At 35.9% G+C, this 25,466-nt stretch overlaps 1 protein-coding gene across 1 annotated transcript in view; it reads left to right on the forward strand.

Annotated features, from left to right (window-relative positions):
• The window catches only part of acer3 (alkaline ceramidase 3), a 72,182-nt gene that overhangs the window by 24,390 nt on the left and 22,326 nt on the right, over positions 1–25,466 (forward strand). Inside the window, exons 3-6 of the mRNA XM_051927089.1 lie at positions 6,598–6,650; positions 15,817–15,869; positions 16,793–16,874; positions 24,674–24,709. Of these exons, the coding sequence (XP_051783049.1) occupies positions 6,598–6,650; positions 15,817–15,869; positions 16,793–16,874; positions 24,674–24,709 (224 nt within the window). The remainder of the gene's footprint in view (positions 1–6,597; positions 6,651–15,816; positions 15,870–16,792; positions 16,875–24,673; positions 24,710–25,466) is intronic.

A 25,466-nucleotide genomic window follows, 5' to 3' on the forward strand; every position in this document is an offset into this window, starting at 1 on the left:
TTTAAGTGATTTCTTGATTGAAACAGGTGTGGCAGTAATCAGGCCTGGGGGTGGCTACGGAAATTGAACTCAGGTGTGATACACCACAGTTAAGTTATTTTTTAACAAGGGGGCAATTACTTTTTCACACAGGGCCATGTAGGTTTGGATTTTTTTTCTCCCTAAATAATAAACACCATCATTTAAAAACTGCATTTTGTGTTTACTTGTGTTATATTTGACTAATGGTTAAATGTGTTTGATGATCAGAAACATTTTGTGTGACAAACATGCAAAAGAATAAGAAATCAGGAAGGGGGCAAATAGTTTTTCACACCACTGTATCTAGAATCTATTTCACCATAGGCAGAAAACGTTCAGTGCTTTGTCTTTTCTTTATACAATAGTAAACCTACTGTTCCGTTTGAAAAGCATTTATGCCACAGATGACGAATGTAAAAGCTTAGACTCTGTGACTTTACCTTCGTGTTAAAAAAAAAAAAAATCGCATCTGAACATATCACATCTTAAGAAAAGAGTTACAACACCTTATTTTTAACTGCTATAAATGACATTTTATTTGTCACATACAAATTGTGCATACAGTTCAATATGTATTGAAGTGCTTATCATTAATAGTTTTTAAAAGGCAGTTGTTCAAAGTATAAACTACTTAGTGGCTGCGTAGAATATGTAGCCTGCTATTCTACACACTTGCAATAGACAGCTTCACTCAAGATGTTGATCTGTTTTAGTGTTTAGAATCTGTGAAGCATTGAACAGTATTTATCTACCAATAAATAAACACCCTGTTAATAATAGGATCATCTACAGCTGTTAAATTGCACAATAATTAAGGGTTGAATACTGATATGAAAAAGAAGTAAATCATTGATCAGAGCCAGTCAACCTATTAGGCAACATAGGCGGCCTGCTTAGAGCACCATCATCTGAGGAGCACCATTTAGATAACTCAAGGGACATGCGCCTCAGACACTGAGGGAAACCTAGAGTTCCATATGGGTTTTGACTGTCACTGTATTCAGATATATTCCAAAACAGGATAAAAGTTCTATACATTTGTGCTTAATGTGCCTTTGAATGCTTAATTGTTACTAATTATTTTGCTGTTTTTGTTCGCGGTGTATCTGCAAAGCATGCAGCACAAATGATTTGTGTGCTGCATAGCCTTCATTTGAAAAACTCTGCCCATCACAAACGTGGCATTTTCTGTGCATGGAAGTGACTTGTTTAAAGAGAAAAGTGGGACTGGGACACTTCACATATCTGTTTACATATATGAAAAAAAAATGATACAAATTTGGTCCTAATGACTTAAACACGATAAATACACTCGTTGATTTAGTTCCCCATACCTTGCATCCTCCTCCAGCCATTTTTGTCTTTCTATAAGGTGGGGACAAAAGTCATGTCAGTGCCCATCTGTATTTTATACAAGTCAAGGCACAGGTGACTCTATTGGTATTCCACAAATGGAGTTACTGAATGTACTAAATGTTGTATTGATTTTTTACTTTCATTAACAGAAACTTAAAAAATTGTACTACTAAGTAAAAAATAATGTACAGCAAAATTTTAGAACTAGTCACAAAAAGCGCAAGTAGATGGCGTGTGGAGTAGCCCGATTTTAGTAAGTTTGGAGTGTGGGGCACAGTTGTTGAGTCGCAAGTGCTACAACGGGTGTCCAGTGGTCATATATCTATATATATCATAAAATATAACACATGTAACCTTAATACTTATTTTTAATTATGGATTTGTTTTAGGTATTGTGTGTTAGCTGCTTTCAAAAGACACACTTAGGTTGAGTTAGCCAAGTATGGTTTTCTGACACTGAAAATACTCTTTAAGAATAGAGATTTTAAATTTGAAAAAAGGAAAATCAGAAAATGTTGTTTCCCCATTATCTATACTAATAAAAGGCAAAGCCCTCACTGACTGACTCACTGACTCACTGACTGACTGACTGACTCACTCACTCATCACTAATTCTCCAACTTCCCGTGTAGGTAGAAGGCTGAAATTTGGCAGGCTCATTCCTTACAGCTTACTTACAAAAGTTAGGAAGGTTTCATTTCGAAATTCTACGCGTAATGGTCATAACTGGAACCTGTTTTTTGTCCATATACTGTAATGGAGGAGGCGGAGGAGTCACGTATCGCGTCATCACGCCTCCTACGTAATCACGTGAACTAAAAACAAGGAAGAGATTTACAGCACGAGTCAAACGCGGGAACGAAGGTAAATGACGTTAATTTTTGAGTGTCTTTTAATACTGTGTAAGCATACATATTAACACATGTGCAATTAAACGTGTGCATTTACGGGGTGATTTCTCAGGCTTAAAAGCTCGCCTTTTATTAAAAAGGTAAATGCTGTTTTCATTCTGAAGGGCACAAACCACGTTAGATTTCAGCCGTTAAACAAGCAAAAATGTCGGTACACCAGATAAATAAGCGCAACATATTATCAGTTGTATTGTATGCTAACAATACATATAGAAATGTGTTAATCGTTAACTAATATTATGGGATGGTGTTTTTCGACTCGCGCCTTGATTTAAACGATTGCATGTCTTGGTGGGTTTGCGTAGCTTATTGTCAATATCTTTACAGCTCTTTTTAAGACTTAATTTAAAAAGGTTTTCTTTTCTTCTTAATAAAAATTTAAAAGCAGTACTTCGCCGATGCGAAGCGCTCACTCCACTCCCTTACGGGAATCGAACCTCGGACGTCAGCGCTAGAGGCGAAGCCCCTAAAATTGCGCCACGGCGTGTGGTTCGTTTATTTGACAGCATGTAGATCGGAGTAATTACATTCACGGCATTCGTAGTCTGATTCACAATCTGATTGTATGGGTGGTTACCTACCAGGTAACGCTTATGGTTAGCCAGCAAGTCAGCTCGAAGTGATCACTCGAGTAAAGGCAGCTTCACAAAAAAACAGATCCTTAACAAATTGTTATTAGTATATTTTTTCTCAATTTAAAAAGGTTTTCTTCTTAATAAAAATTTAAAAGCAGTACTTCGCCGGTACGAAGCGCGGGGATTTGAGCGACTGACGCATACAGACATATTCATGAGTGCAAGTACTTCGGAAAGAAAGCACCGTGTAAACTAAAGTTTAAATTAAGTTCATAGACCTACAAAAGGTTGCCATTGATTTCAGGCAAGATTGCTTTTCTCCTGTACAACTATACGTTGCATTCTCAAGAGTGTGCTTGCACGACTTGATCATATTACAACCGGAGTGCTGAACTGATAACGTGCTATACAAACAGAACTATAACAATCGTAAAAAAAGAAAAAAAAAAAAAAAAAGCAAAGAACCCTTGCATTTAATAAAAAGGCTACTTCCTTGGCGTTCGTTTATAAAACAGCGGAAAAGCTGTGTTAAGGCTGCTTCACAAAAAAACTGATCCTTAATATAGATATAGATATATATATATATGTATGTATATATATATATATATATATATATGTAAGCTTATAAGTACTGCCTTACTTCTCTTTAAGAAAGGAAGATGTAATGATACTTGATTTAAACGATTCCATGTCTTGGTGGGTTTGCGTAGCTTATTGTCAATATCTTTACACCTGTTTTTAAGACTTATTGACTGAAACGGGCTTTCACGAAAAAAGTTAGGGCTTTGCTACAGGATACACCCTCCACAAGTTAAGGAAGTAAAAGTAAAAATATATTTTTCTGTTTTATTTAAACCTTTTAAGTTCGTATGCATAGCCCCATTTGGCTGTTTTAGTTTTTTTTTTCTTTCTTCAGTAATATTTAATCTCCTTAAAGAAAAAGAACATATGCATTTTACTTTTTTTGTATCTCTTTAGTAATATTTTAGTGTAAAAGGATAACCAGTATTTAAACCTTTTATGTTACTTTATAAAGTTATTTTACACAATGTTGAAAAATTAATATATTTTGGCAGCTGCTGCTTTCATTTTCAATGAAATGAAAAAAGCTCTCCAAGAGAAGAAGAAACAGTTTGCACTATCTAAAAAGGAGTAACCCTCATTTATAAAGGATTGCTGCAGATGACTTAACTGAAAATAAATGAATAGTTCCTATGTGTATAATACATATTTATCTATTTTACTTATGCCTTTATTCCAGCAACTTGCAACATCTGAGGTACAGTTTGTTACATTGCTTTTGTTTTTTGCAGCACAGGCAGGTGAAGTGACTTCCTCAGGGTCACACAGTGGTGTCAGTACCAGGATTTGAACTGACAAGCTCTGGGTTTGCTGAAATATTACTGAAGAAAGAAAAAAAACGAAAACAGGCAAATAGGGCTATGCATACAAATGTCCATCCATCCATTATCCAACCCGCTATATCCTAAATACAGGAGCCAATCCCTGCCAACACAGGGCACAAGGCAGGAAACAAACCCCGGGCAAGGTGCCAGCCCACCGCAGGGCGCACACACCCACACACACCCACACACCACGGACAATTTAGAATCGCCAATGCACCTAACCTGCATGTCTTTGGACTGTGGCCTCTTCAACACACTACTTCTCCGCTGCGAAGCGCGGGTATTTTGCTAGTATGTAATAAGAAATAAAGCCAGCTTTTATTTGTTACAATGAATGCCTAATATTTTTAATATGAAACAACAGCAAATCGGTGATTTCATGTTCAAGAGTGAAACGGAACTGGATGGGGCAAAATATATTTTTAGGGCACAGGAGAAGTGTTTAAAATCTGTTGTTAGTATACCTGTTAACCAAAAAGCAGAGCATTGCAATAGAAAAATGTGTCAGTTTTATAAACGACAATACAAACTAACAAAAATGATAAACATGCTGACAGTGGAAATGATGTACAAAACACATGAAAAATGCAAAAGTAATTCAGCATAACGTGTCTGGAGGAACATAAAGCCAAAATTAACCTGAAGGCATAATGGAAGAACTACAGTACTGTAATAGCCAGCAAATCAGGCAACCACTTGGAGTGTTGGAGACTTAACTGGAACCGTTTTAAGCACCTCTGTGTTCAGGCATAGTGATATTTAGCTTGTCCACCATTATCAATTTCCACAGAGCCAGTGTTCAGTGTAATGGGCAACATTTATGAGGAAAAGAGAAGCTCTCTCTGTGGCATAAATACAGATAAGCTGTATTTCCTGCATTATAACATCTCTTTACTGGAATGGGAGTACCACTTTGACCATGTTACTCAAATTAGCTGCTCTTCACAATGATTGTGTTTTGCTGATTTATTTATTGTTTTGTAAACAACACGGAATTTAAGAATATAATATTGTTTCACAGTTTTGAGTACTTATTTAATTATACTAATAGTTTAATTCAGAGTTATATTGTTATTTATACCATTATTTTTTATGGTTATTTACTTTCCTGAATAATAGTTAATTGACACTTTTTGTACATAGTTAAACTAATTTAATTTGTATGCATGTTGTGTTATAAAATATAAAAAATTATTTGAATATATTTGCATTAGAGCGTTTTGTTTTCAAGCCCAGGAGAAGGGACTTTTTATCTTCTAAAAATATGGTCATCAGAAATCACAGACTCATTTTATCGAAATTGGTATAGGTGGTAAACATCTCTGATTGGATGGAGTACTTCAGTGGATTTTAGTGCAACAAACTAATCGTAATTGCTGGAATTATATAGTATTTCATTGCATGTAATTCTTCATAAGGAGTTATCAGAACATAAGAGCTAAATATAAAAATTACATAAACTTAATTTCAAATTGATATCACTTTTGAAAGTAGTATGCATGATACATTTTACTTTTATTTTTATTTTTCTGGGATGGGATAGAAAAATATCATTTGACTACTGCAAATATACTAAAACATTTCAGTCCTAGTGTACATATTGAATGTCTTTTAAAAACAGACTGTTTAGTTTTGCTATGTTATTATTTATTTAATTGTATAATGCAAATCTGATCACACAAGGTCTTTGCCTTATGTTCAGTTATGTTTTTTGCTTAAAACATTTCATACATTTACTTTTTTGGCTAACGCCTTTATCCGGGACCAGTTAAAACAGTTGAGATTCAATTGTTTACATTTCTTTTGTTTTCCCAATTGGAGTACAGGCATGTGAAATGACTTGCTAATGGTCAGGGAGGATATGTTTGTAGTCCAAAGCCTTAACCACTATGCTACACTCCCTGCAATATTCATTCCATTTTTGCAAATTTCCATTCATTTTTGACTCAACTGAGAAAATAAGGGGCATTGACATTCTGTGCTCTACTATTAACGAGTTTGTGGATAACACATTTCTCAAATCATACACATTCGGAATGCTGCTAAAGACTTAATTTTATTATACTGCATATCCTGTGTTATCAAACTCAATTTTAACTTGAGTAGGTAAAATTGCTTTGCAGCACTGAAAACTTACCTATGATAACTCTGTTTTTCCATAGCATTTGAGCTGATCCTGTTATGATGTTATGTTTTTTTTTGTTTGCTAGCATGGTATATGCAGGATTCCCAGAAAGTTTTGTAATATATTTTATTGCTGGCACTTTCTAGTAGACTTTTTATTTTCTTGTGTTTGTCAAGTTATGTAATATTTTTTTTCTTTCACAGCAGTGGGAATTGGCTCTTGGTGCTTCCACATGACATTGAAATATGAGATGCAGGTAAGAGATACTTTAGAACATTAGAACAATATAGATAAGACAGGCCATTGAGTCCAACAAAGCTCGCCAGTCCTATTCACTTAATTCTTCTAAAACAGCATCAAGTCTAGTTTTGAAAGTCCCTAAATTCCTTGTCTATCTGTTGCTGTCTGTGCAAAGAAAAACATTCTAATGTTTGTGCAACATTTACCCTTAATAAGTTTGCAACTGTGCCCTCATGTTGATGAACTCATTTCAAAATAACACTCGATCCACTGTACTAGTTGCCTTCATAATTTGAAACACTTCGATCATGTCTCCTTTTAATCTTCTTTTGCTTACACTAAAAAGGCTTTTTCTTGTAATCTTTCTTAATAATTCATCCCCTGTAGCCCTGGAATCAGTCTTGTCACCCTATTCTCGGAACTTTTTCCAGTGCTGCAATGTCCTTTTTGCTGCCTGGAGACCAAAACTGTTTACAATATTCCAGATGTGACCTGAATGGTGTGTTATAAAGCTTGATCACAACTTCCTTGGACTGGTACTCTACCTATCATGCTGTATAACCTAACATTCTGTTAGCCATGTTAATGGCTTCTGAACACTCTCTGGAAGTTGATAGTGTCGATTCCACAACGACTCCTAAATACTTCTCATAATTCGTATTTTTGATTGTCAGACCTCCCAATGTGTATCCAAACCTATTTTTACTTCCTACATGTAATACTTTACATTTGCTTACATTAAATTTAATCTCCCACAAATCTGCCCAAGCTTTTTTGCTGTCCAAGTCCATCTGCAATGATTCAATGGATTCTGGATTATCTGACAATCTACCTGTCTTGGTATCATTTGCAAAATTAACCAGCTTGTTACTTATATTCCTATCCATATCATTTATATTATATATATATAATATATATATATATATATATAATATATATATATATATATATATATATATATATATATATATATATAATATATAATATATATATATATATATATATATATATATATATATATATATATATATATAATATATATAATATATATATAATATATATACATATATTAAAAATAGCAGTGGCCTTAGCACTGACCCCTGTGGAACACCACTCTTAACATCAGCCAATCCCAATAGGGTTCCTCGCACCATAACCTTCTGTTTCCCGTGTGTGAGTCAAATTTGGACCTATCTATTGTACAAGCAGCACCCTGAAGTCCCACTTATTTTAGTTTGATATCCAACCTCTCATGTGGCACCATACCAAATGCTTTCTGAAAGTCCAGATAAATAATACCATATGCTTCACTTTGATCATATCCTTTTGTTGCTTCCTCATAGAATTCCACCATGTTGGTAAATCATGATTTCTCTTCTGAACCCATGCTGACTCCTATTCTTGCTGTATGTTTCTCAATATTACCCTTAATAATTATCTATGAATCACATTAAGCGTAATGTACTCTCTAACCTTCTTAAGAACTCGCTGATAAATACTATCTGGTCCTGGTGATTTGTTTCATTTCAGCCTATCTATATTACTAAACGAAGGTTGTATATATGCACGGATGCCAGAGGCCAGAAGCACCGAACGCGCACTGCGCCTCAGCGCCCCAGAGTCAAACCCAGCGGCTTCCCACAGTCAGTAGGTGGCGCCCAAACAACACGACACAACCTGTAAACTAAACTTCAGGTCAAAATACAACCGCCGCCTGAACGCGAACACCTTTTTGCGTCAGCTACAACTGGAGTAGTGGCTAATTTGTTGATAAATGGTCGGACATGTCACTTTTTATTCAAGCTTCCAGTTTCAATCATGGAAACATCGGTTTCAACTATGAAAATGCAAAGTGACAGTGCAAATGAGATCCGTCTGGCAAAACTATTGATTTTAGACGAATGTACAATGCCATCCAGTCATTTACTCAATACCATTGATAAACTTCTCAGAGTATTAATGGATAATAATATTCCGTTTGGAGGAAAAAAATTTTATTAGGAGGAGATTTTCGACAGTGCTTGGCTATTGTTCTGCATGGCATGCGTTCAGCTATTGTTCAGTCCAGTTTGAAATACGCAGAAAATTGGCATTACTTTGAGAAACTAAACTTGGTACAGAACATGCGGTGTACAGATCCAGAATATACCAATTGGTTGTTGCAACTAGGAAATGGAAACCTTGCCAATGTCTTTGAACTTCACCCAAATATTATTCAAACCCCTCACGCCTTTATTTGCGACGACTTGGTAACATAGGTTTTTGGTGAAGCAATATCATTAGACCAGATACCACTTTTGATGCACCGGGCTATATTATGTCCAAAGAATATTGACGTTGACCAGATAAATAACCAAGTGATTGCATTGCTTCCTGGAGAAAGCCGCGTCTTTCTAAGTACTGACAGTGTTGATTCTGAACACGAAACTGAGCATCTTAATTTCCCATTAGAATATTTAAACACTATTAACCCGGCCGGATTACCACAACACAATCTTAACCTTAAAGTAGGGACAATAGTCATTCTATTAAGAAACCTTAATACTAAACAAGGTTTATGCAACGGTACACAGTTGGTCGTGAACAGCATGAGAGAAAATGTTATTGACGCACAAGTGCTTACGGGATCCCATACTAGCAATACCGTTTCGATTCCCAGAATTCACCTTACAAGTTCTGACCTGGAATTAACTTTTAAATGTAAACGACGCCAATTTCCCATTAAGGTTGCCTTTTAAATATTACTAAAAATTGGTACATTGAAATTACTGTCTACATTAGACATGGTTTGTATTCCTTCATATTAATGAATCCTTAAACTGTTGCCCACTTAATTGGTCTACTTTCCTGACCACTAAGAACTGTTCAATTTAGAAAAAAAACTAACTTACTAAATATTCACAGCTAGTTAATTCTATACTGTCTTGTTTGGTCATACAGCAGCTTGTGTCTGATTTGTGCCGTGTCATAACACTAGTTGCCTGCCTAAGTACCGCAGAGCCCTTCTCTTTACCTCTTTGAAGTCAGCCGCTGTCATTTTTTCCCACTAAGGAATCATTAGTGTTACTTTTAAGTATTCGTCACAACTACACTGGTTATTTACTTACAGAAATACCAGTGTCAGCTACTGCTACTTACTGCCTTGCCTCACGGGCGCTAGTTTGAATACAAATAACAAGTATAAGTAGCTTTTCCAAACACTCCCCCAAACATTCAGATGCTTTTGCTCCTGTGTGGGCAAAAAAAAACAAAAAAATCCTTCTAAAAGGAAGCAAAGCTTCTAAACTTTCCACACAGCTCTTTAGTGGCAACCAAAGCACAACATTTTTAAGAGCAAAATGTACTTTTTTGTTAAGTCCCACAAAACAGAACGCAAAAACTCTCAGCTGCGGAAGTCAGCATGTCTCAGTCTCCTATTAGATAGATAGATTTGGATATCAGTATTCCTGTGACAGCATCTTAAATAGAGTACATAATTGTGACACCCTGCATTAACGCTACTGCCAAGCACATGACAGGCAATGTGTATTGTTGCTATCAATAAAACTACTTTGGAGAGGAAGCAAACACCAAAAAAATATTAAAAATAATAACACTTTATTTCAGCTAAACATAAAAATACAACATGCAAGAACTGTATGTGATAGATAGATAGATAGATAGATAGATAGATAGATAGATAGATAGATAGATAGATAGATAGATAGATAGATGAAATTAAATACAATATATGTAAGACATATACTGTATATTCAATAAAGATTATTTAGAAATCATAAGCGTTATTTTAAGTTAACATTCACAACCTTTAATCTTTGCCTTGTGATAGTAAAACATTATTTACCGAAATGTCAATTTGCAGTTTCAATTTTTGCTCTCAATAGTACTGTATAATTCATTCATTATAATTCATTTTTTTCCTCCCTCTGGACTTTACACCCTAAAATATTATTCAGTATCCTTCTAGTATCATCCTAGTTTAGTTCAGAGTCATATTAAGTGTGTAGTTCCCAAGTAGAATCCATTATCAGTGTCATGCCACTTGGTCCACAAATGGACATATTCTCAGTCAAATACACATGTATACATTTAAGCACTTCAGAGATTTCCTCTGCCCGTGAAGTAAGTATAATCAAAGTCAATGTAGAACGCAACCACAATTAAATGGATCCTGGTGTCCAAGCTTGTTAGAAAGAAATGTTGCCTCCTTGACTGGTATGCTGTCCTTCTGTATATACTGTGAATATTGTCCAGTTTTATAGAAGTTTGAAACACAGCACCTATTTTCACTCTTGAGACTCAAGACATGGTCACTCCATACTGAATACTGGGACATAAGTAGCTTTGTCAGCAATTGTTTATAGCTTTTCTATAGGTTGGCCATCAAAATGATATTTATATCAGAATAATAACTATGTCATCCGTGTATTTTGTTTGCTGCACACTAGTAATTTACCATCATTATGTGCTTCTGCCTCATTGTACTCCAAACAGCTGCCATATTATTCCATATTTTAGTTGTAGTTAATACAAGCAGAACATAGCCTTATATCAGACCTATAATAGCAATTGAAACAAAAAGCATATTGCAAAGTTTCACATCATGGCTTTCAAATTAAAGGAAATACTGTCACAGCTGTTACTTCCTACTCTCACTTCAAAAGTATGCCATGCTACTCTTTTACTCACATTTCTCAATTTGTAACTATTAGGCATAGTGAACTTCTGTCATCATTCATTGCTTTTTTTTAATTTAATTTTTTTTTGTCTTTTTACACTGAAGCAGTATGAGTTTTCTAATATTGTCTTATATGCAGGGTACTAGAAATTGCAGAAAAATATCTCTGTACATTCATTCATTCATTCATTCATTCATTCATTCATTCATTCATGTGAAGATACCACAAAGTTTTGGGGGTTTTTTTGTTTCTTGGCAGATAATAGCCATTGCATTTTTGTGCTTTTAAAAGAAGAGGAAAAAGGTATATGTGTAACCAGTTTGTAAATAACCACATTAGTCAAGCAAATATAAAAAGCTGAAAAAAAATGGTAGTTGGGTAAAAAGAAAAATATTTTCACAAATGTCTTTCAGAAGAGGTCCTTAAACTTAATTTGTTTTTTGTTCGTTCAAGTAATATTTTCACACCTTGAAGTCAAACTAACTCAAAGATTTGGGGGGAGGAGGGAGGGATATTTGACCCAAATCCTGGTAGTAATACCAGTTTGTAGGATAGACTATAAGAATGCAAAATACAGTATGAACTAAGGTAATTCTACTAATAATGTAGAAGTGCCAGCAGTCATAAAGTGATCTGGAGTGTTAATGATATGCCAGCTGTTTCAGCAATATGGTTTGAGTTTGTAGTGTATTGTACTATTATGTTGAAAAACAACTGTTGCCAGGGCCTTTAACAATACTAATTTATACAAGTATTTCAGTACCTCATTTCAGGAAAGGCTCAACACTCTCCAATCTATAATTTATGTAAGTAATTTCTCAATTACTTGGTCTACAGATTGAAAGTATATATTTTAAATGGCATAATTTAGCTGTTTATACATTCGCAAAAGTCATATTTTTATCACTAGGATATGAGGATATTTTTGTTGAAAGAAACAAAAGGATAATTAATTAAAATTATACTATATATATATATATATATATATATATATATATATATATATATATATACGAAAGGGATAGTGCTTCTGTTAAACTATTAATGCAGGGTATGTATATTTCAGTGTTCTACTTAACGTTATATTCTAGAGATACCTGCTGTAGGACCTGGCCCTGGTAACATTGAACTGGAATATAGGAGTTTGACAATAAAAGGTTGAATATCTGCTATAGATGTTGTGGCACTCTAAAGTAACTTACTATAACCAAGTAAGAGGTAATTTATATTTAGATACTTTGTTGTGTGATATACACAATGGTTAGGCTTGACAATAAATATTAGAATAAAAATAAATGTGCCCACAATCTATTAATTAAGTTAGTAAGATGACTAAAATATATTCCCTAACCTAGTTAGGGATTGCAAGTTCTTATGGCAGCTGGTAAAAAAGAGCCAAGCATATCTAAAAAAAAATAAAATAAATCTATTATTTGTAATATAAGTTCATGGTATTAACTTTTGAGACACTATAAAATGTTAGCAATTAACGTCTTGGAAATATACAAGTTACGTAAGTCTGCAATATTTTTTTTTTCCAATTGGAATATTATACATGGCACCTGGTGTATGAAGTGTACATTTGTTATATGTTGAAATAACTGACTGTGCAACTGAAAGCAAAAGCAGCTGGTGGTCAAAACAACATCACTATCCCAACAGCATTGAAAGCCAGACAGAATTCAACTGCATAGTAAGCATTTGTCCATTACACGTCCTACTCAATTGCATATCCACATTCATACTTAAAACTAACAAATTAATCTGACATGTTGTAGACAAAGTGAGTTATAGTACCTGGAAAAATACTCCAATGCAAACATGGAGGAAGTATGCAGATCACTCGTAGTCAACAGCTAGATGTGAGATTTGAAACCAGAATGATCAATCTGTGAGGTATCTGCTCAACCACTATATAACCATGTCACCCAACAAAAATTAAATTTGCACGTAGCTTAGATTCCATTTAATTATATACAGCATTTTCAAGAACCTTTATGTTTTGCACGTCTTATATTTAATCAAGGAAGAGATTGGTGGGTCACAATTTTAGCTTTAGACCAGGAAGGAGACACATAATTGTACTTTATGTTGCTTACTTTAGGGATGACCGTGGCTGTTATTCAGAATTAGCAGGAAAATAAGACTTGGTGTATAAATATGGATGCTGAGAGATTGCTAATAAACGTTTTCATATAATTAAAAGAAAATGAAGTGACCACATCACCTGGGGCAATTAATCATCCATCCATCCATTATCCAACCCGCTATATCCTAACTACAGGGTCACGGGGGTCTGCTGGAGCCATTCCCTATCCAACACAGGGCGCAGGGCAGGGAACCAATCCCGGGCAGGGTGCCAACCCACCGCAGGACACACCCACAAACCAAGCACACACTAGGGACAATTTAGGATCGCCAATGCACCTAACCTGCATGTCTTTGGACTGTGGGAGGAAGCCAGATCACCCGGAGGAAACCCACGTAGACACGGGGAGAACATGCAAACTCCACGCAGGGAGGACCCGGGAAGCAAACCCAGGTCTCCTAACTGCCGCCGCAATTAATCATATTTTTGTAAATTTTGCTGAAATGAATAGCAAATAAAGCAAAGAAAAATACATGAAGAAATGTAATTCAAATAACTTTTCAATAATATTGTACAGTGATCCCCCGCTATATCGCGGTTCAGCTATTGCGCCACCGCTACATCGCAGATTTATTATTATTATTATTACTACTTATAACTACTACTACTACTACTACTACTTATAACGTTGCTCGCATTGTGAAGGGGATGTCTGAACGCACGCTAAAGATATGTAATCGGTTCAGATGCTGTCTTGCTGCTGCTGCCCAGCTGTGTGTTGTGCTTGTCGTGCTTTGCGTCAACCGCTTAAAAGTCTGTACAGCAGCTGTCCTTTTGTCACTTTGCATCTCTGCCGCTAGTGTTCTGATTTGGGGGGGGGGGGGGTTAGGGGTGTGAGGGCTGAACGGGCTGAACACATGCTAAGAAGAAGTGCTTGGATCATTTGCTGGCACGCTGCGTGTTCTGCTTGTCATTGTTTTAAGAGCTGGGAGCACCGGAAGTGTGTCTGTCGAAAGCATTCCAACAACTGCTAGGTCAGATGTCAATGAACTTGCTTTAAATTGTTTGTAAGTAGGGCGTGGCGTGCAAAAGTCACCGTCTCATGGGTTTTACTTCCTAAGGTTGTAATGTCTAGTCTCGCGTGCTGTCAAAGTGTCTCTCTGAGATGATCTGGACTCGATCTCTTCGCTCAGCCCCCCTGGAGGTGCGCAATGCTCCTGCCACTTCGCTTCTCTCCTGCTCGCGTTGTGAAGGAGCGTGTTCTGCTTGTTGCTCTGCGCATCGATCATTTAAAAGCCTGTACAGCAGCTGTCCTTCTGTCTCACTGCCTTGTCTTGTTGGACGTCAAATTGTCTTCCGGGAAGATCACGTCTTGTCTCCCTGCCAAGATTTTTTTTTATAATAGAGAGATGTTATTCATATCCTTAGCCCGACATCCACATATCATATGTGTTTACAAAGTGTGTTTTAATAAGTTTACATGTGTTTAAAGCATGTGGGAGGGGTATTTTAAGGCTTAAACTATAAAAAAAATTTTATTTATATTGTCTTTCTATATTGCGGGTTTTCAGCTACCTCTGATGGGTCTGGAACGTAACTTCCGCGATAGGCGGGGGATCACTGTACTATCATATTGATTTTGAGTAATTGGCAGTATTTCAAAGCTTAAAACATTTAGGAATTTAAACATTGTTAAAATAATTTTAAAAAGTCTCCACCACTGTCTCTATCCATTTTCACATCCTACTTTCTCAGATAATAAACAAACCCTCAAGAATAAAAAAAAAATGTAAGGTTTAGATTATGCTTTTTTGTTTCAAGGGATCTTTCTTTGTGTGGGACAAAAGCTTAACAAAAAAAAATTGTTCAGCCTAAAGATTGATGTATTCCTATGGGGGAGCACATCTGTGATGTTTAGAGGCACTAATCATCTTGTGTCTTGTTTTGTTGATCCAGCTAGATGAGGAGCATACGCTTTTCTTTCCCAGTTCTTTTAAGGATTTAGTCAGCCATTTAAGGTTATTGGGACCAGAGCCTTTTGTGGTAGCTTTGGGTATAAGGCATGAACCAACTATGAAAAGAACAACAGTCCATTACAGTATACAGTTATGTCTGTGTAAACCAAGAAATAGAAGGAAAACCAGACAGACCCAATGTTAGAGATGCACACACACACGCACACACACAAATAAATAGACTCTGATTAAAGTCATATTTACAAAATTTACAAAAAAAAATTCCCACTACACAAATAAGTCAAATTGTACTGCATTTAGCACAAAGACTTGATATAAAATAAGCAAACCATAAAAAGGCTGTTTGTGAAGTTGATGTCTTTATGTTACAAAATCCAGATTCACACCAATTATAATTTTTTTCTTATTCTTGTTTCCTCCTACCCCATTATCTTATAGTTGCTTGATGAATTGCCAATGATCTACAGCTGCTGTGTGTTTGTCTACTGCTTGTAAGTATTTGGGGATCATCTTGAGCAATAAATCACAATGAGCCCACAAGTTGCATAATTTGTTGGAATGTTTTTATATTATAGGATTAGAAGAAAGCATTTCTTTCACTGTTTCTTTTTGTTTAATTAGGTACAGTAGTGGTAGAGCAGTTTGACTGATTTGTATTACAGAATTTTTACTTTGATTGATTTATAATTCAATACATTTTAATGCTATGAGGGAAAAATTTTCTTCTTTTGGGATTTTTCTATCCAGTGTGCTTTTAAATGCAGTTAGTTGTTTTCAATCACCTAAACTATGATGTAATTTGTAATCTTATCTAATTAGATAAATATTGAAATGTTTAAACAATTTTCATATTCAACCTATAACTACAAGAAATTATAAATTAATTAAATTATAAAGCTAATCTTGAAATGAATGGCTGCAGTATATTCAACAACAGCTTTATAGTGATAAATTGTAAATAGTCATACTTAACTGTACCCTTATGAAGAGATGTAACTTTTAATGTAGTTTTAAATATGAGCCTGGATGAGGAGGAACCAGTCAATTTTGATCCTTGTTCAACCAGCAAAACCTAAAGTAAACCGCTCAATGCTCTCTCTCTATATATAGATAGGTGCTGACCCATTGACTACTATGTAGGCAAGCATCAAGGATTTGAACTTAATGCGTGCCGCTACAGGAGGGTAATATAGTGATCTGAAAAATTAGGGGTGACTTATGCCTGCTTTGGCTAGTTGAAGACCAGATGTCCCTGTGATTGACTGGAGATGGTGTTCCTTTAGAACCGTGTTAAATGTTTGATTTAAATTTTTAAAGCACATTAATAACATTGATTAACATTTTGTAACAATAATTTGTCTGAAGGAATGAGTCCGTGATGAGTAAATATTTTGTATGTTTTGTTCTCTTGCAGATATGAATGCTTTAAACAGAAGAAATCCTTCAACTATTTTCTGTTCATTTTATTATTGACATTCAGCATTTTGGTTACAACAGTAAGTTATTTCTTTCTGGAATTTGAGCTGAAGTCATTAAAATAATTTGATTTTTTTAGGCATTATATACAAGAAGCAGTTCTACATGTTGTGTTATAATAGGCCTGTTTAACAAGCAGAACTGTTTTTATCTGGTTTACAAATCACCCTCAGATTTTTTTTATTTCTGTGTTTTTTTTTTTTTTTTTGTTTTGTTTTTTTTACCATCAATGGAAAGTTACCTCCTCAAGAGTCCTGAAACAGATCTCATATCTTTCACTTAAAATCTCCAAGGAGGACCTCCCCAACAGCCACACAAGGGTGTTGGTGCTTTATTAAACTTGAAAACATTGCATAATGAATGTAATGTTTTAGTTGCATGCCAAATGTTCTTATTTTATTATTAGGGCAATTTCTAAAATACAGTTTTTAATTTGGTGCTGCTGGGCGGCACGGTGGCGCAGTGGTAGCGCTGCTGCCTCGCCGTTAGGAGACCTGGGTTCGCTTCCCGGGTCCTCCCTGCGTGGAGTTTGCATGTTCTCCCCGTGTCTGCGTGGGTTTCCTCCGGGCGCTCCGGTTTCCTCCCACAGTCCAAAGATATGCAGGTTAGGTGGATTGGTGATTCTAAATTGGCCCTAGTGTGTGCTTGGTGTGTGGGTGTGTTTGTGTGTGTCCTGCGGTGGGTTGGCACCCTGCCCAGGATTGGTTCCCTGCCTTGTGCCCTGTGTTGGCTGGGATTGGCTCCAGCAGACCCCCGTGACCCTGTGTTCGGATTCAGCGGGTTGGAAAATGGATGGATGGAATTTGGTGCTGCTATAGAAACGGGGAGGAGTGGTGGCTCTGAGGCTAAGGATCTGCTCTGGTATCCCAAAGGTTGCTGGTTCGAATCCCCGTCACTGCCAAAGGAAATCCTACTCTGCTGGGCCCTTGAGCAAGGCCCTTAACCTGTAATTGCTCCAGGGGCGCTGTACAATGGCTGACCCTGTGCTCTGACCACAAGGGGTATGCGAAAACTAACAAATTCCTAATACAAGAAATATTTATATATATTAAGTATAAGGTGAAATAAATGAACAAAAAAAAAAAAACCACCAATTTTTTTTCTAATTAGAAGTGTGTCTCACATTCATTGGACGTTGCTTTCACTGAGTTTCTGGCTTCAGAATTATGCCATGAAATCTGAACTGTTGTGTCACTGTCTGTAAAGTAAATTTAATAGTGAAAAGGATAACTAACACTTTACTACCATTTTGTTATGATGTGCACTAATAAAATCATTCTCGATTTCAGTCCAGTAGACCTTATGCATTGATATTAATAACATTCTAAACTGAATTTTGCAAATGGCTGCATGCTTGTTTTTGAGTTTGAGTAGTACAAAAGATACATTAAATACCAAGTACATAGGAAAGTTATAGGCCCTTGGCTATCCAGCAGAATGTTATCTATACTAATAAAAGGCAAAGCCCTCACTCACTCACTCACTCACTCACTGACTCACTCATCACTAATTGTCCAACTTCCCGCGTAGGTGGAAGGCTGAAATTTGGCAGGCTCATTCCTTACAGCTTACTTACAAAAGTTAGGCAGGTTTCATTTTGAAATTCTACGCGTAACGGTCATAACTGGAACCTCTTTTTTTGTCCATATACTGTAATAGACTGCAGCTTGATGGCCGTGGGAGGCGGAGTTGCATATCGCGTCATCACGCCTCCCACGTAATCACGTAAACTGACTGTGAACACAGTACGTAGAAAACAAGGAAGAGCCCCAAAGAGCGCTGAAGAAAACATTCATTACACAATTGAGAAGGCAGCGAAACAATAAGAAGCGAGCGAGTGACGCATACAAGCATACTCATAAGTGCAACTACTGCGGAAACAAAGCACAGTGTAAACCGTAAGTTTAAATTAAGTTAATAGAAACGCTCCCGCTGCCGTTTGCAATACCATATTCGCGACATACAAGTTTAATTAGAAGACACGAGGTATAAACGAGACTTTGGATCACTTTGTAACAGAGTTAAAATTGCTGTAGCGAGAAACTTTTAAGTGCCGGGTCTTAGCTAACATTAAATAAAGCCGTGGACATCGCAACATCACACAAGAGAGCGGCTCACGTGAACTGACTGAACGCAGCACGAGTGATCACTTCGATGAATCAAACCTGTTCAAAAAACACATTACACAATTTATAGAAACGCTCCCACTGCCGTTTGCAATACCATATTCACGACATACAAGTTTAATGAGAACACACAAGGTATAAACGAGACTTTGGATCACTTTGTAACGGAGTTAAAATTGCTGTAGCGAGAAACTTTTAAATGCCGGGTCTTAGCTAATATTAAATAAAGCCGTTGGCATCGTAACATCACACAAGAGAGCGGCTCACGTGAACTGACTGAACGCAGCACGAGTGATCACTTCGATGAATCAAACCTGTTCAAAAAACACATTAAACAATTGATAATGTAGGAAAAGAATATGAAGCGACTGACGCATACAGACATTTTCATGAGTATAGGTACTTCGGAAACAAAGCACCATGTACACCTAAAGTTTAAATTAAGTTCATAGACCTACAGAAGGTTGCCATTGATTTGAGGCAAGATTGCTTTTCTCCTGTACAACTATACGTTGCATTCTTAACAGTAAGCTTGCACGGCTTGGTCATATTACAACCGGAGTGCAGAACTGACAACGTGGTATACAAAGAGAACTATAACAATCGTAATAAATGAACAATAAAACAGCGGAGAACCCATGGATTAAATAAAAAGGCTGCTTCCTTGGTGAAGCAAGGAAAAAGGATGACCTTATATGGCGTTGATTTATAAAACAGTGGAAAACCTGTGTAAAGCCTGCTTCACAAAAAAACAGCAGAGCGCCTTATATGAGCAGGCAGTCAGCTAAAGAAGGGAATCAATAAATAACTATAATCGTAATAAACGAACAAAAAATAGCGGAGAATCCGCGGATTACATAAAGGAAATGGGTACCTGAACAGAAAAGTGAGTCTCAAATACCTACATAATAACTATAACAATCGTAATAAACGAACAATAAAATAATGCAGAACCGCTAAGCAAGGAGAAAGGACGGCCTTATATGGCGTTCGTTTATAAAACAGCGGAGAGGCTGTGTAAAGGCAGCTTCACAAAAAAACAGATCCTTAACAAATTGTTATTGGTATATTTTCCCTCAATTTAAAAAGGTTTTCTTTTCTTCTTAATAAAAATTTAAAAGCAGTACTTTGCCGCTGCGAAGCGCGTGTATTTGGCTATATGTATGTCTATATATATATATATATATATATATATATATATGTGTAGATATGTATATATATGTAGATATGTATATATATGTGTATATATATGTAGATATGTATATATATATATGTGTATATATGTGTCTGTATGTGTGTATATATATATATATATGTGTGTGTATGTATGTATGTATGTGTGTATATATATATATGTATGTATGTGTATATGTATATATATGTGTGTGTGTGTATGTATGTGTGTATATGTATGTGTGTATGTGTATGTGTATATATATGTTGATATGTGTATATATATGTGGATGTGTATATGTATATATATATATGTATATGTGGATATGTGTACATGTAGATATGTATATATATGTATATATGTATATACAGTGCATCCGGAAAGTATTCACAGCGCATCACTTTTTCCACATTTTGTTATGTTACAGCCTTATTCCAAAATGGATTAAATTAATTTTTTTCCTCAGAATTCTACACACAACACCCCATAATGACAACATGAAAAAAGTTTACTTGAGATTTTTGCAAATTTATTAAAAATTTAAAAATTGAGAAAGCACATGTACATAAGTATTCACAGCCTTTGCCATGAAGCTCAAAATTGAGCTCAGGTGCATCCTGTTTCTCCTGATCATCCTTGAGATGTTTCTGCAGCTTAATTGGAGTCCACCTGTGGTAAATTCAGTTGATTGGACATGATTTGGAAAGGCACACACCTGTCTATATAAGGTCCCACAGTTGACAGTTCATGTCAGAGCACAAACCAAGTATGAAGTCAAAGGATTTGTCTGTAGACCTCTGAGACAGGATTGTCTCGAGGCACAAATCTGGGGAAGGTTACAGAATAATTTCTGCTGCTTTGAAGGTCCCAATGAGCACAGTGGCCTCCATCATCCGTAAGTGGAAGAAGTTCAAAACCACCGGGACTCTTCCTAAAGCTGGCCGGCCATCTAAACTGAGCGATCGGGGGAGAAGGGCCTTAGTCAGGGAGGTGACCAAGAACCCGATGGTCACTCTGTCAGAGCTCCAGAGGTCCTGTGTGGAGAGAGTACCTTCCAGAAGGACAACCATCTCTGCAGCAATCCACCAATCAGGCCTGTATGCTACAGTAGCCAGATGGAAGCCACTCCTTAGTAAAAGGCACTTACTTGGCAGCCCGACTGGAGTTTGCCAAAAGGCACTTGAAGGACTCTCAGACCATGAGAAAGAAAATTCTCTGGTCTGATGAGACAAAGATTGAACTCTTTGGTGTGAATGCCAGGCGTCATGTTTGGAGGAAACCAGGCACCGCTCATCACCAGGCCAATACCATCCCTACAGTGAAGCACGGTGGTGGCAGCATCATGCTGTGGGGATGTTTTTCAGCGGCAGGGACTGGGAGACTAGTCAGGATAAAGGGAAAGATGACTGCAGCAATGTACAGAGACATCCTGGATGAAAACCTGCTCCAGAGCGCTCTTGACCTCAGACTGGGGTGATGGTTCATCTTTCAGCAGGACAACGACCCTAAGCACACAGCCAAGATATCAAAGGAGTGGCTTCAGGACAACTCTGTGAATGTCCTTGAGTAGCCCAGCCAGAGCCCAGAATTGAATCCCATTGAACATCTCTGGAGAGATCTTAAAATGGCTGTGCACTGACGCTTCCCATCCAACCTGATGGAGCTTGAGAGGTGCTGCAAAAAGGAATGGGAGAAACTGGCCGAGGATAGGTGTGCCAAGCTTGTGGCATCATATTCAAAATGACTGGAGGCTGTAATTGCTGCTAAAGGTGCATCGACAAAGTATTGAGCAAAGGCTGTGAATACTTATGTACATGTGATTTCTCAGTTTTTTTACTTTTAATAAATTTGCGAAAACATCAAGTAAACTTTTTTCATGTTGTCATTATGGGGTGTTGTGTGTAGAATTCTGAGGAAAAACATGAATTTAATCCATTTTGGAATAAGGGTGTAACATAACATAATGTGGAAAAAGTGATGCGCTGTGAATACTTTCTGGATGCACTGTATATGTTTACATAACCTCTTTAACACACTACTTCTCCGCTGCGAAGCGTGGGTATTTTGCTAGTTAAATAAATAATAAGAAGAAAAAAGTTTCAATAATTCTGTTAGTGCTAGCTGCGCATAAGGAAGTCAGAGAAGAAAACATGGCAACAAACCCCTAGAGTATGCATTGTATAAAACTGGTCTCTCCACTGAACAACAATGTCAAGAGTCTTGTGAAAGCCATACCAAAAGAATATAAAAAGTTACTTCTTCTGTAATATCATAAGATCCAACTGGATTTATTAAAGGCAGTTAATTTTAAACATTTAACAATTGTTAAGTATATCATATACTTCTACAGTATCTGTTGGGTAAAACTATTATACTACACATGTTTGGAAAAATAAAACAAAATAATGACATTTTATCCTAGAATCTAGAACTAGACAGGACTTCCCATTGTGACCAATACTATTTTCTTTTGAACCACTGGCTATCCACAAATAACCAGAGAGTCAGGGGATTGAAGAAGAAGTACTTGAACAAAACATATCTTTGTATGTGGATGATACAATTATTTATATTACTGATCAATACTTGTAACTGCCACATGTATTGCATTTGTTGAAAGAATTCTTTATTATTTCCGAGTTCACCATTAACTTGAGTAAGTGATTATTTTCAGTGAATAGTGTTACACTTCAGCTTGAATTGGTTCAGTTTTCTTTAATTGTCTCACACCAGTTCAGATATCTAGAAGTTAATTACAGAAAATGAAAGATCTGTTAAAGTTTAATTTTTGTGGCTTGATATAAGATATTAAACAAGATGCTAATAGGTGTAACTTAATTACTTTTGTCTACAGTCTATAGCCTAAAAAGAAACAATTAAAAGTTATCAGCTTCAAAATGTAAGTTAATTAAAATGAAGGCAAAAAAAGTATGTTCCTTTTGCAGCAGTAATTGGTTTCTAGTTAAGAAAGTAGTTAGGATGAACAGCTGTAATCACTGTGGACATTCATGATTTTGATCTGACATCCCAGCTGCAGTATACTGTATGTACAGCTAAAAGAATTGCAGTAATGAAGAATGTAGACAGCAGCATGAGAAAGGGTATTTGAATAAAAGGAGGTAAATGAGGCATGAGTACTGTTTTCCTGTTGTTCATTAGTGAAGTTCTCATTTGGTCTTTTCTTTAAATACTGTTAGCTTTTTCTGAATTTTCTCTAATTTTCCATGCATGTAAAAGTGAATGAAACACTATAGTTACCATCTACAAGAAAGCTGGATGGTGTTATTCATGGGGGTAGTGTAAGATCCATATCTCATAGACCTAAGTTCATTTTGGCAGTGCAGGTGTCAAGCAGCAGCCTGATTGTTGTAAATAAATACCAAAGAACTTATATATAACTAACACCTTTGCATGATTTAAAATTTACTTTTCTGTGACACAAGTGTGATACAACAACTGTCATTTTGCACTCCATTTGATTGATGCTTGTGGACCACACTGATATAAATTTCCAACCAGATATGCTAACATTAGCAACCCGTTAGCTATCTAAATTAACCCATTCATAAACCTTCTTCAATGAGAGATTAGCCATCTCTTACTGTATGGAGACATTTGATGTTTAGCTGATTGGTGAAAATCTGAAAGGCACATTGTTTTTTTTAAATATTTTCACTGCCCTTTACAAAATCTCCAGCAGCACTCTTGGTGTGGTGAGGGATCAGCAAGCCTTGCAGTACATTCAAGATACATACTGTACTTACAAAGTTTCAAACAAATGTAACTTCCATTTTTCAGTGGTTGGTAGATTGACCTGTTTACTATTTATGGACTATTGTTTTGGAAGTGATGTCCTTCACATTTGCATTAGGTTTTGCAGTAGCTGGTCACATGATAAACCAGTCTGTTTTACAAGTGAACATATTTAGCATGCGAAGGCAGGATCATGGGAAGCTATAAAAAAATTAACAGGTAAAATCTGATTGTTAAAAGCAAAATTTTAGTACAATAATAAGGATAATACGTATTAAACTATTACTAATATTGTGCCTAATTTTGGGGACATGTTTTAGCTCTGGTGTTTGTTTTTTAATGGACAAGCTATAAGTACTGAATATTTATATATGAATACCAGTTTTTCAAGCAGCTGCCAAGGTAATGCCCATAGTAATGTACCAAAATTTGAACTTTATTTGAGGCTATTTCATTTGTTATGTTGTATTTATAAGTCCTATATTTAAAGGTAACGTAAAGCAAATACCTGTACTTGAAAAAAGAATGAAAAAATCTGTTCTTTAAATGAAAAGCAAACCAATGAACCAGATAGCACAGATAAACTGGACACTATGTGGTGGTTTTTAGTGGGTTATGTTGATCAATTTAGGCAATACACTTGACATTTGCTGTAGCCAAACATATTTCCATACAATTTGACTTTCGTGCAGTTTTTTAAATAATTATTTGGTTTAATTTTCAAACTTGTTCAAATTAAAGCTTTTTAAAATTGTTTTTATTGCAGGTATACTTGCAGTGGAAAGAGCCGATATTCCATCAGGTTTGTTACAAAATACAGTTTATAAAGTGCATTTTAACAACTAATGTTATGAAATACTGTGTTCATGTCTGTCAATAAGCATTTGACTCCATTTTTCAGTAACATAGAATTGTGTATTTTTCAGGTATTTTGATACCATCTGTATGTTAGAAATTTTGCTTTTTACATTGTTAATAATAATAATAATAATTCTTTACATTTATATAGCGCGTTTCTCACTACTCTTGTTGACATTGTTGTTGTACTTAGATTTAGATCTCATGCTCATTGAGAATGAAACATATGCTTGCATAAGAAGATTTTCTGAACATTTTAACAACATGCCTGAGACATAAGATGCATGAGACTTTCTATTGACCTAATCCTTTTCCAGCTGTTCAAGACATTCCAGCTGTGTACAGCAACTGCAAATTAAATGTATGTGATTGTAGAAGATTGCAACAATTTTGGTTGTATTTGTGTACAAATTCAGTCTTTGGATTTAAAAGAGCTTAACATCCCACAAGGAATTAAAACTCTCACAATTCTACATTAACATCTGCTTTTTATTGTGGTCCCATATGCCCCCTCAATACTAAAATGATCATCATGGTTGAGTAAACAGTTCTCGGTAGTAAAGTATTAAAATGTTATTGTGTGTTTCTAAAGTATGTACATTTTTTTATGTTCCCACTTAATTTTTCTTTACTCTTGCTCAAGATTGTATCCATTATAAGTTCACTTTGTAAAAAGTAACCAGCTTCTGTTATCAGAGCTC

Source organism: Erpetoichthys calabaricus, chromosome 4, assembly GCF_900747795.2.
Source record: "Erpetoichthys calabaricus chromosome 4, fErpCal1.3, whole genome shotgun sequence".
NCBI classification, from domain to species: Eukaryota; Metazoa; Chordata; class Cladistia; order Polypteriformes; family Polypteridae; genus Erpetoichthys; species Erpetoichthys calabaricus.